The sequence below is a fragment of the Oryza sativa genome, chromosome 3 (genome assembly GCF_034140825.1).
Source record: "Oryza sativa Japonica Group chromosome 3, ASM3414082v1".
Lineage (NCBI taxonomy): Eukaryota > Viridiplantae > Streptophyta > Magnoliopsida > Poales > Poaceae > Oryza > Oryza sativa.
In genome coordinates, this window is record NC_089037.1 from 34,921,959 (window position 1) to 34,935,009 (window position 13,051).

Genomic DNA, 13,051 nt, shown 5'->3' on the forward strand with positions numbered 1-13,051 from the left:
TGGCTTAATTTTTTTATATTTACATAAAAGTTTTGAATAAGAAGAGTAATCAAATGTTTATTAAAAAGTAAATAACGTCATATATTAAAAAAGACGTCTTTAGCACATAGCTATATTAAAAAAGTATATTTTTGTCTTTACAAATTTGTTGCTAGAATATGTCACACCCCAATCCGGCACCGCCGCACAACGGCACCTGATAGGAGCGTGTCGTAGGAAAAACGGCGCGAATCGCTTCCTACGAAACCGCGATCTCGGTACCAGTCCCAGGACATAGTGCTGGTACCCACGGTGACAAATATGAATCATTGCAAATCCTTAAAATAGATAGAGGACTTATTTACCTTAACTTAGGTTGCAGCTCAGAACAACCCGAGAATGCAACCGACGACACGGACGAGGAAACACCAACAACAGCAGCAGCAGCGGAACCAACGAACTAACACCCAACACCACAGGCGACGGCTGGGAACCAGGACGAAACCCTAATCTTCACTTCACTTTATCTTCTCTTCAGGGCGGAGGAACTATATATATATATTTATATAGAGCAAGGGTGAGTACTTTCGTACTCAGCAAGTCACGGGAACTTAGGTGTTTAATGCAAGCTTGGAAGAGAGGCAAGGTTGTTTTGCAAATCTTTTATTTGAAGACATTTTGAAATCACTATGTGATTTATTTCTTTCTAAGTTTGGGGCCGAAAAGAGACTTGCATCTCGATTCGACTTTAAGAGATGTTTTTCAACAGCTCCTTTGGTAATGTACCGACCTCCCGGGTCAGATCATTACTTCTCGGCTCCCAGAGCCATTCCACTTGATTAATCGGCTCCCAGAGCCTTTTTCATTTTCTCGGACTCCCAGAGTCCAGCTGCCCAGCAGCAAAGCAATCCGCCTCCACTCGGGAAGCCTAGTCTATGATGCCCACAGACATCCCGAATCACACAGATTCGTTTCTGACCACTCAGGTCATCCATCTGCCACATAGGCTGATTCTGGTTACGATTCCCACACCACAACAACTTTTCACAAAGCACAGGCAAACAAATCTACGCAACGGGAACCACCTCACATCCGCCCATAACCGTGGGCACGGCTGTTCGAACAGTTAGTTAACCTCTGCAGAGGGGTACACTTTACCCACAAGACACGAACTTACTCCAGACACTGGCCGGTGTCAGAGGTTCGCGACCAAGCCTTTCCCAAGCCGACCCAGGGTTACCTCATGCCATATAGAAGGATCAAATCCTCACATAAACATAGGCCATTTTAGGCGTTCACAAATCAAACTCCAACCACCTCGATCGGTAATTCAGCAAGCTTCTCGTTCTTGCATTACCAGGAACCCGGTTTGGCTCCAACCGACCCCGCCCCGGCGTTCCCAACTATTGGCATGCGAGGTTTCCCTGAACCGACTAGCTACTTAGCCAGGGTGTCCCATTCCACCTTGTGGTTGCACTTTGATTATGTTCGATGAGTTTCCCACAGGAATCGGTCCTTATATGCGAATACGGGACAGTGCCACATAGGCACAACCCCCGCATCGCGAGTTTTCACAATTCATTTGGTTTTCAAACACACCGACACCACATGTCGGGTTTTGAAGGCTTCACAAACCCATTTCCCAAGTCTTCGACAAACAACGGTGTATGTGGGATATTTGGTATACGCGCTCAGAGAGCACGAATATCGAGGTACCACAAGGGTGGAGCGACAAGGAATCAGAGTAGTACGACCTACGGAAATTAGTGCGACTACTGGGTAGGTCCGTCGGTTTGGCATGCAAACCGAGGCCAAGCAAGTTAAGTGTGTGATTCTAATAATGCAAGTTGCAAACAAAATAATAATGATTTTCCAATTATAGGAGCAATTGGTCAAAGGGTGACTTGCCTTGCTCAAGGTCTTCACGAAGCTTCACGAATCTTCGAGAAAACCCGCGATCGACGAAAATCCGGTAACCGCAACTATACGCAAACAATCGAAAACCTAAACAAAAGACCAAGAAAAGGATCCTATTTAGACTAAATAATAGTGCCATTAAATAGATCTCGATTTTACGGGAATTCTGGAAGTGGAACGGGGTCAATCGGAGTTGCGAATCGAGGGATATGAATTTTGGAGGTCTAAGTGGATTTTCTGGGCAAGGAAATGTTTTGTCGGAATTTATGGAAATAATATTCTCAAGAATATTATTGACAGTCACTGACCAAGGAAAATGATTCATGGAATTTTGGAATAAGGAATTGATTTCTGAAAGAGGGGAAAATGATTTATTGAATTTATAGAAAAGAGAAATATTTGTGGAATATTGGAAAAGACATTCTCAAGAATATCTTTGACTCATTGACAAGTGGGGTCAACAAGAAGGTGAGAGAGAATAAAATTGAGAGGGAGCAAATTTGGACTTGTAGCTCATGAGAGATGGACACTGACTTGGACGGAGGGAGGAAATATGGACTTTTAGGCCGAGCGTGAGGCGCGGCCCAATGGGTTGAAGGAGGCTCGGCCGAGCCATTGGGCCGGCGCGGGCGCAAGGAGGCGGCCCATTAGGGACGCGCGGAAGGGAGAGGGGGCGGTCCGGGTGGACCGAACCCACCATGCGAGGTCCCGGGTGGGGCCCGCATGTCTGCGACATGGTTCACGGAGGGATGGGCGCACGCGAGGTGCGGCGCAAGGGTTTCGGGTGAGCGCGGTTCACGCGCGAGCACCGGATGGACCAAGGATGTGGCGGGCCCACGCGCAGCCGGTTGGTGCACCGTGGACCGTGCGCGCGAGGAGGGGGGAAGGAAGGAGGCGGCTGACCGGCTCGGCTCGGTCAAAGCCGAGGTGGCGCCGACGTGGCGCCTACGTGGCAGCCACGCGGGCCGGCGGGAGGAGGAAGAAGGGGGCGCGGCCGAATGGACGGCGGACGGCGGCCGAGTTCACCGGAGCAAGGCGCTACCTCAATGGAAAAAGAAAGCGCACCGGGGGAGGGAAGGGACGAGAGGAAGCGAGCCGACGGCTCGGATTCGCCGGAAAGAGGCCGGAGGCGGCGGATTGCGGCGACGCGCGCCGCTGGCAAGCAAAGGGGTTAAACGGCGGCGGTCGACGAGGGATCAATTCAAGGCGGTGGGAGTATCTCCGGGGTTCAAGGAGTTCATCTCCGGCGTCGGATGGGGCAGAGCGACGCCGTGGAGATCTGGCGACGAGCGGCGGCCTCCGGGAGCGAGCGGCGACGGTGGCAAGCCTATGGCGGGCGGCGGCGGGCGCGGCGCATCGTGCGGCAGGAGGAGGATTATGGTAGGGAGCTCACCAACGAAGAGGAGGCAGCGTTGGCGGCGCGGTCGGTGTCGCGGCGAGGTGGTCGCGACGCCGAGGCGGCACGGCACCGAGAGGGCGCGGCCGGGGAAGAAGGGAGGGAGAGGTGGTGCCCGGAGCTCCTCGTCACGCGTCCACGCACGCACCGGCTCCTCCGGTGCTCGGCAACGGACGGCAACGGCGAGAGCGGGACGAGCAGCAACAAGGCGGCGACGGTGGTTCGGCGGCAATGGCGCGGTGGGTGTGAGGACCGAGGCGAGTGAAAACGAGAGAGGAGGGGTTTGGGGTGGCTTGGTTTTATAGTGGAGGAATGTCGGTTTGGGAGGGGGAACCGACATAGAGCGGTCGAGCGCTCGGCCGGCGGTCACGGGCGATGCAAGAGCGGCGGATGCCGAGGATGCAAGGAGCGGCGAAGGCGGTGGATCGGGCGGCTGGAATCGAACCGCTGGAGCGCAGGCTGGCGCGGTCAAGGTGGGGGCGGCGAGCTGGCGGTCGCGCCCGTGGCCCAGGCGGTGGCAGGCGGTGACGCCGATGGTGGTCGGGCAAAAGGAAAAAGGAAGAGGGAAAGGAGGGCTTGACCCTTGCCGAAACGGGAAAAGGAGGAGGGAGAGGGGTGTGAGACAGGGGGAGGAGAGGGAGAGCAGCTGCTTCTCCCACTCTTGGACGGGTGCGGCGTGGAGCGGCGGAGCGGCAGCGCACGACGCAGGCGACGCCAGGGCTTGACGCGGCGGCAACCGGGCGGCTGCGCGGCGCAGGCGCAGCAGGGCTGACGGCGGCAACGACCGGCCGGTCGGCCACGCGCGAGCGCGGGAGAGAGTGAAGGCGGTGGCGGGTTTTGGGCGGCGACGGCGGGAAGCGGCGTCGGCGCGCGAGAGAGAAAGAGAACGAGAGAGCGAGAGAACGCCCGAGAGAGGGAAGGAAGAGAGAGACAACGCTCTCTCTCTCTCTCGGTGGTCACGTGCGGCGCACGTGGAGATGGAGGGAGCTGAGAAGAGATGGGCCAGCGGCAGGTTTCGGCCCAAATCATCACGAGGGAGGTAAAATAGACTTTTACCGGAAGGTTTGATTTGGAGAGAAGTTTGATGTGGAGATTGAATTTGAATTCAATTTGTATATTTGTACACGAGGGTTTAAGGTGGATCCAAGGGAGGGGGTCAAGGAAGGGCTTCAAAAGCGGGAATTTTGGTATTTTTGGGATGGATTTATATTTGGCGGCACGAAGGATTATTTCAGAGGATTTCAAAAAGGAAAGATCATTATTGAAAAATGGAACAAGGGAGATAGCGGTAGAATGCCATGGTTAGATAGATAGACAGAAAGGTAGGTTGATAGGTAGAGGGACGGGTAGACAGATGGATTGACAGATGGATAGATAAACAGATAGATAGGTATAGTAGATAGATAGATGGATCGATCGATAGATAGATAGATCGAGACTCAGAGAGAGATGGGATGGAAGAGAAGGAAGAGGTGGACCGGAAAAAGGATGAAGGAATCCAACCTATGAGGGAGGTTAAATAGACTTTCACAGAGAGATTTAATTGGGAGGTTTTAGGGTTAGAGTCTGGATTCGAATTTCGAGGTTGATACTCGGTCTCGGGAGAATAGGAAGGAGTCAAGGAAGGGAACAATATTCGGAGACGAGTCATAAGGGGATGGATAATTTAGAGAAAGAGAGTGTAACTTGGGAGTTTGAGTTTGACTACTCAACGAGATATGTGGGTAAGGATTTTGGAGAGAAGCCCAAATAGAAGGGTTCGGACTTCGAGATTAATTCGGAACGGAAATCATTTTGGGGAGAACTCAGGGCGAAAGGGATTGAATCTTGGGATTTTGAGTTCAAGGGTGGAAGTGATCTCGATTTGCATATTCAGACTTGGGTCAGAAGTTCGAGAAGGAAAACAAGGGTAGATTGATGAACCAATACAGGGAGAAGATAGATGAATCAAAACCTGAGAGGTTGAAATCGAATTTGAGAATCGGTTTGAAGGAACCAAGGAGAGAGCTTATGACGCGAAGGTGAATCCTTGGACGGAGTTAGGTTTCGGGCATTCGACAAAGTTCACGGATGGGGTTCCAGGAGGGGATTCCGAATAGAAGGAATCGAGCTTCGGGACTATATTGGGATGGAAATTTTGAGGAGACGATCTTTGATAACAGGGTATCGAGACAAGGGAGGGATTTAGATTGAGATCTTTGGCACAGCTTAGACTCAACACTCAAAGAACGAAATTTTCGCAATTAGGATTTTGCCGAATTAGTTTTTAACGTCTCACGAAAAGCGGAGCGTTACAGAATAGGACTATAGGAGTGGTAAAAATTAAGATATGATTAGGACTTTATGTAACAGAGGGAGCCTGTATCCCATCTTACTATAAAATTGATGCTTATTAATAACTTGTAAAACTTAACATGTGAGTAAGCCATATCATTACTCACTAGCAATTATTATCTAGAGTATTTTAAGTATCACGCAAATATGACATATCATTTACAATTTTGTTCTATTTTTAGAACTCAATATACAAACAATGTCAAATTATTATCTTTACATCATTTTCACATTATTTAAAGATATACATATATTATTCCTATAACATATAACACATATTCATTCATATATTCTGCAGCAAAGCACGGGTATCCATGCCAAATTTATTTAGACATAAAAATACTCAAAATTTCATATACGAAAATCAACAGCGACAGTGCTCAACTGCCAGTGCCAGACCAGGACAACCTCCATCGGACGGCTGAGATGCGCGCGATGCGGAGGAGCGAATCCGCAGGAGGAGCCCAGGCTGCCCAGCCAACCAAGATAAGAGAAAAGCGATAGCGCCCTCGCCCACACACCGCGCTCTCTCCCTCCCCTCCCATGGCGATGGCCACCACCGCGCTCTCCGCCTCCCTCCCGCGCCTACTCCCGCCTCGCCGCCGCCGCTTCCCGACGCCCTCCTCCTCCTCCCCCTCCGCCGCATCCACCTCCACCTCCCGCGTCGTCCGCCTGCGGGCCGCCGCGGCCTCGGCGCCATCCGAGGTCCTCGACTCCACCAACGGGGCCATCCCCTCGGGGAAGGGCGGCGGCGGGCAGCAGTACGGGAGGGAGTATTTCCCCTTGGCCGCTGTCGTCGGGCAGGTGAGTGAGCGAGCAACTCTCTGCATAGCTTCTCCTGCATTGGTGTTGCTGAAGACACAAGTACCAACTACCAAGTAGTGTGGAGTGGTACAAGTAATTTGATTCCCCAGTTGAGTTGATCTGATGCATTTCGTTGCGCGGTATCGCGAATGCTGTTACAATAGAGATTCGAAATCCAACAGATGCATTTCGGTTTTTGTCGTGTTTTATGCTAATGCTATTGTAAGCGAATCAATCAGTGGACAAATAGTGATCACCGATCAGTACACAATGTGCCAATGTACATCTCTGAAAAAATGCCTTTGCTATGAGTTATTTTGCTGTCATACTCTCTCTGAAGATGAAACAAACGAGCTGGAATGACTTTCAAGCTTTAGTTTTCCTCCCATTGTTCCCTGCATCGAGTTATTTTTAGATAATGGAAGCTTTATTAATATACTCAGTCAATTACACAAAGACAATACAACCGCATCGGGCCCACCCCGGCCTCTGCATATGATGCACACAGCCAAAAGAACCAAAAACATCCTTCCCAAGCACAAAAGAATAACCAAAACATAGGGATTAGTGGCTATCAATCCGTAGACTAGATCGCCACCCATGCTCCTGGATAAAAAAACTCCGTGTCACCTGGTCCAACTATCGTGATACTACCGCAATAGTATCCCGAAGTCCCGGTTTGTGGAGGACAGCCTAGGTACGTAGCCACCGGGTGACTAATGTAATAACCTGCAAAGGAGAAGACACCATCTTGTTATCAAACCATTGATTTATGGTCTCAACTTTGTATATGTTACAATTTTAACTTACCTTATTGTGCGTCCAGGATGCAATTAAAACTGCTCTGCTGCTTGGGGCAATTGACCGTGAAATTGGAGGCATCGCCATCTCAGGGAAGCGTGGGACAGCAAAGACAGTGATGGCTCGTGGCTTGCACGCTATGCTTCCACCTATTGAAGTGGTTGTAGGCTCGATTGCAAATGCTGACCCTAACTACCCAGAAGAGTAATGTCCCCAAATGCATGTCTAATAATGCTTCTAGAACTTCTGTTTAAGCATCCAAATTCTTCTTTTCACCCCCACAAAGTTTTACATACCAACTACAATTTGAATATGTTTACTTTCATTTCTGAAATGATTGTCAGGTAACTCACTTGATTGTTCTCCTCTTATGGCAGATGGGAGGAGGGTTTGGCTAACCAAGTTCAATATGATGCTGATGGTAACTTGAAGACCGAGATTATCAAAACACCTTTTGTGCAGGTATGCTGCATGGACTTTTTGTTTAAAAAATAATTTCGACATACCATTGTTAGTTCAATTTCAGGTTTCCCCTTGACAGATCCCGCTTGGTATCACTGAGGATAGGTTAATCGGATCAGTCGATGTTGAAGCATCTGTGAAATCAGGAACTACTGTGTTTCAACCTGGCCTTCTTGCTGAAGCTCACAGAGGCGTTCTTTATGTTGATGAGATAAATCTATTGGATGAGGGCGTAAGCAATCTACTTCTGAATGTCTTGACTGAGGGAGTCAATATTGTGGAAAGAGAGGGCATTAGCTTTCGTCATCCATGCAAACCACTTCTAATTGCTACTTACAACCCAGAGGAAGGATCTGTACGTGAACACTTACTTGATCGTATTGCAATTAATTTAAGGTACTTTAGACTATGGATCACTCATTTACTCACTTCTTTTAACCAAGTTCAGGTTGTATTATCTTATACACCCTCTGTTGGTGTGGAGAACATAAGAAAACTCTCAATGCATTTATGAAATACCACAGATTGCTCATTCCATATTGTTGTTTTGTTGCAGCGCTGATCTGCCAATGAGTTTTGATGATCGTGTGGCAGCTGTGGATATTGCAACACAATTTCAAGAGTCCAGCAAAGAGGTTTTTAAAATGGTGGAAGAAGAAACTGAGGTTGCAAAAACCCAGGTACCACCGATACTGTTAAACTAGGGATGTAAACCTGTAAGATAGAGTACCTCCTTTATTGAACTAGAATAGGGTGTAGAAACTATTTAGCTTTTGCTTTTTTTTTTGTATTGCACACAAATAGCTTTCTTCAGAACAGCGATATCTAATCAATCAGTATCACAAAATATGTGGATTCATTAATATGCTTCATAAACAAATGGTCACATCAGACAAGTTGATACATTGATTTTTGGATCTTTCTCACCTAATTACAACTTGTGCCATTTACATATGATTTTTCCCTTGCCTTCATAGTCGAAAGTATATACGCTATTCATGGTTCTGTATTTTGAGATCCCAACGTCATCCACTCATGCTGAATTAACTGCATGTACCCACATTTACATTATATTCCCTGTGTTGTTCTGCCACTTAACATATTTTATCTGGTCCAACATTCAAAACATCAATCTTTAATACGTATAAAAGGTATATGATGGCACACAAAATAATGCCATTCTATTTTTGTTGGACAATACTTTCACAGTTTATGACTTCTATTATTTTACTAGTATGTAGTATTGAAAAAATAACGTGGCCAAAGTCCCACATTGAAGACTATGGAAAATCATGAGCGACTTTAACTAGCAACGATGGAGGTTTAGTTGAAAACAATATTATGCACTGTTCATCTCACAGGTGGTAATACATGGTCTAACAGATAATTTTGGCAAGAGAATATCTGAAAGATGTTGCAATCAGCACAGAGCAGCTCAAATATCTTGTCATGGAAGCTATACGCGGTGGCTGTCAGGTTAGTTTATTTTGCAGTGAAAGAATTTTTTAGCTCTGTTTGGCTTAAGCTGAGTAAGGAGCTTGATTGGAATATTGCACTGTCCTTGTAATGGTCTGTAGTCTGTACCCCATGATCATGCATTCTGGTCATAACATGTGGCGAGGTGGCTAAAAACTGTCTGCTGTAACCATTGATTTCATTTTAGTTGTGTTTATCATGCCCTGAAATCGATGTGGCTTTGCATTATTTTCTGCTTGTCTAGATATTATACCTGTCCGCTGTGCACCATGTGGTTAATGTAATACCTGAAGCAATCATGGTTTTTGAGACACTGATGCTACTTTTTTGTGGTTAATGTAATTCAAAAAGTGGCTGTGTTCTCATGTAAATAAAACTGACACTCATTTGCAGGGGCACCGGGCTGAGCTGTATGCTGCTCGAGTGGCAAAATGTCTTGCTGCTATGGAAGGGCGTGAAAAAGTATATGTGGATGACCTTAAGAAAGCTGTTAAGTATACTTATGCCTTTGAATTCTTCATTATTTAATACAGTAAGACACCCCCTGTAATTTCCTGTTTACAACTATTCCTTTTCATCTCTTTACTGAAATGTACCGAAGGAAACATGCATCATGATTTGTTGTTAAGAACAAAATAGAAAGCTGCAAACTTGCACGTAATAAAAGTCACAGCAAAATAAATTTTGCCCTCGCATGGCTCACAATTTTCTTCTGCCATGCTGGCTGTTTGCATTAATGTAATGATGTCAGTATATTCTGAATAAAGTTAAGACATTTGACATGTGTGCCACCTTCTTGCAGGTAGAGCTAGTTATTCTACCTCGATCAATCCTATCTGATAACCCACAGGAGCAGCAAGACCAACAACCTCCTCCACCCCCACCGCCACCCCCTCCACAAGATCAAGATTCTCAAGAAGATCAAGATGAAGACGAGGAAGAGGACCAAGAGGTTAATACATATACCATTTAACTAACTTATTCATTTTGTTTTCTCGTAGCTCATTAGCTGTACTCTTGGACAGGACGATGATGAAGAAAATGAACAGCAGGACCAGCAGATACCTGAGGAGTTCATTTTTGATGCTGAAGGTGGTATAGTAGATGAGAAGCTCCTTTTCTTTGCTCAGCAAGCTCAAAGACGGCGAGGGAAAGCTGGACGAGCAAAGAATCTCATATTCTCATCTGATAGGGGACGATACATAGGTTCTATGCTTCCCAAGGTAAACTTCTTAATCACTTTATTGTACCAAGATTCCTGAATCCAGATCCTTGTTTCCTCTCAATTCAATGCCTGTAGTGTTTTAGAGTTTCTCCTATCTAGAAATGTGTGCATAATCATTTTGCCTATTTTCCTCTGATGCTTTCTGCTGTGTTCTGTCATTTACTGATATACTATCAAACAATAGTCATATACTGCTGTGTTGCCTTGTATTCTGCCGTTCCCATCCTATTGCTTGGCACCTTTATCACAAGTAGGCTCCAATTTGAACAGTTAATTGTGTTGTAGGGTCCAATAAGGAGGTTAGCTGTTGATGCCACACTTCGAGCAGCTGCACCATACCAGAAACTGAGGAGAGAGAAAGATCGTGACAAGACAAGAAAGGTTTTTGTTGAAAAAACTGACATGAGAGCCAAAAGAATGGCTCGAAAAGCAGGCGCACTGGTAAAAATCTCTCTCTCTCTCTCTCTCTCTCTCTCTCTCCAAGCCTCTGAGATTATCAGAATATCTGTTTGCTCTGTCCTTGTTATGAAGTAAACATTGTTGTCCGATCATAAGAGTTAACTGCTCTGTGGAATTACATTTTGACAGGTCATATTTGTTGTGGATGCTAGCGGTAGCATGGCTCTGAATCGCATGCAGAATGCGAAAGGTGCAGCATTAAAGTTGCTTGCAGAAAGCTACACAAGCAGAGATCAGGTACTAGTTGTTACCCTGTACGCCACCTTCAGTTGTTCTTCCCCTTGCCCCTGGAGATGTGTCTTTTTTTCTTTCAATGTGTAAAAGGTATATGGTTATATGGCTAGCTTGTATGCTATCGATTTTTATACTGGCCAATCTTACCTTATATTTTGTCATCTATCTCAGGTTTCAATCATTCCATTTCGTGGAGATTTTGCTGAGGTTCTTCTTCCACCTTCAAGATCCATAGCAATGGCCCGCAATCGTCTTGAGAAGCTACCATGTGGTGGCGGTTCTCCTTTAGCTCACGGCCTTAGCACAGTAAGAACTAAGCATTTTCTCGAACCTAGCTATATGTTACAGCCCATATGTATTGATTAACAATTCGGTTTTTACCTCAAAGGCTGTCAGAGTGGGTTTGAATGCTGAAAAGAGCGGTGATGTTGGACGTATCATGATTGTTGCAATCACCGATGGAAGAGCTAATGTGTCACTGAAGAAATCGACTGACCCAGAAGCCACTTCAGATGCTCCAAGACCTTCTTCTCAAGAATTAAAGGTACAACTCGTATCTAATATCACATGGTAGTAATGATATGAAAAGTATTTATTTAAACTGGAAACCTGTGACCATCACTCTGAAGCTGATATGATGTACGTAAACTACTTCCAAGTTGCATTCTTAAAAGCATGTATCAATCACTCTAAAGCTGATACGATATATTTATCTTTTCCAAGGATGAGATACTTGAGGTGGCTGGCAAAATATACAAGGCTGGAATTTCACTTCTTGTTATTGATACCGAGAACAAGTTTGTATCCACAGGATTTGCCAAGGAAATTGCAAGGGTCGCCCAAGGTACTCTCGGCGTGATATCTCTTGAATTAGTAGCCTTCGTTTCAAATATAAGTTGTTATAGATTTGCACACATGAATTAAGAAAATAGCTTGAATAACTTTGTTGCCCTTCGTTTATACTACATTGGAAAAAAAGGGATCTATTTATTTATCAGAGGGGTACTATCGATCTTGTGAGGACAAACATGGAAGAAATAAAAAAACACGCAGAAGTTTCAAACCAACATATATTTAGAAAAGAGTTGAAAAAACTAAAATGACCTACATTTGGAATTAGAGGCATATACACCATCTGCCGTAGGAATACCATTATCTTTCTTTTCTGCATCTTATTACACCATTACTTATGAGTTAAGATCATAAGTCTAATTTGCCACCTATTTTTGACTAGCAACCTTGTAATGTTGCCATCGCACAAAGAGATATCTTCCATGTACATCAATCACTAAGCACCAAAATACTGCCAAATGTTTGTGCCCAATCTCCTGATATAAACCTCTCTTTCTCGATCTCTACAGGTAAATACTATTACCTGCCGAATGCTTCAGACGCTGTTATTTCCGCCGCCACCAAGACTGCACTCTCGGACCTGAAGAGTTCGTGATCCTGGAGAGCGTTTTACCTTCAGATAATGAGTGGTTTTTACCTTTTACCTTGTTTGGTGCAGCAGTGTCCATGTTTCGTGTAACTTTGGGACGTTTCGGCTGTGATAACCAATTTTGGCATAGGATTTTTACCGTGAGAGTTGGAATTCGGGCGTAGCACCGTGTAAAGAATCATATAATCCCTCTTCTGTCTAAATAATTGGCCATGTAAATATGGTGTTATTGCGTACAGTTCTAAGTAATAATAACATTCATAATTTATGTGAAGAAAGAAATTGCCAAATTTCCTTGTGTGGTTAAAAATGGTAGACCTAGTAAACTGCTCTCTCTGGCCCATTTTAAACGCAGTTACGGGTTTATGTGCCCAAAATTTAATCGTTCGTCTTATTTGAAAAATTTATAAAACAAATTTAAAAAATAAGTCACGCATAAATTACTATTTATGTTTTATCGCCTATTAAATAAAAAAAGAATTCCAATCACAAAATTTCAAATAGAACAGACGGTCGATAAATT

General features: G+C 45.4%; 1 protein-coding gene across 1 annotated transcript; it reads left to right on the top strand.

The window, feature by feature from the left end:
* The first annotated feature begins 6,050 nt into the window (after positions 1-6,050).
* Positions 6,051-12,815, top strand: LOC4334537 (magnesium-chelatase subunit ChlD, chloroplastic-like). The gene is made up of 15 exons (NM_001402308.1): positions 6,051-6,430; positions 7,257-7,435; positions 7,609-7,693; positions 7,773-8,089; positions 8,250-8,373; positions 9,077-9,169; positions 9,563-9,658; positions 9,972-10,121; positions 10,195-10,392; positions 10,680-10,835; positions 10,983-11,090; positions 11,259-11,393; positions 11,476-11,631; positions 11,811-11,931; positions 12,449-12,815. Exons 1-15 carry the CDS (start codon positions 6,170-6,172, stop codon positions 12,532-12,534), a joined length of 2,265 nt encoding a protein of 754 aa, NP_001389237.1. The 5' UTR covers positions 6,051-6,169; the 3' UTR covers positions 12,535-12,815.
* The last annotated feature ends 236 nt before the right edge of the window (positions 12,816-13,051 follow it).

Bases quoted from the DNA above. Each gene is read 5' to 3' on its own strand.
- LOC4334537 (NM_001402308.1), top strand. From the start codon at position 6,170: ATGGCGATGGCCACCACCGCGCTCTCCGCCTCCCTCCCGCGCCTACTC. The intron at 9,170-9,562 runs GTTAGTTTATTT...ACTCATTTGCAG, and splicing joins CTATACGCGGTGGCTGTCAG to GGGCACCGGGCTGAGCTGTA. The intron at 11,394-11,475 runs GTAAGAACTAAG...TTTACCTCAAAG, and splicing joins TAGCTCACGGCCTTAGCACA to GCTGTCAGAGTGGGTTTGAA.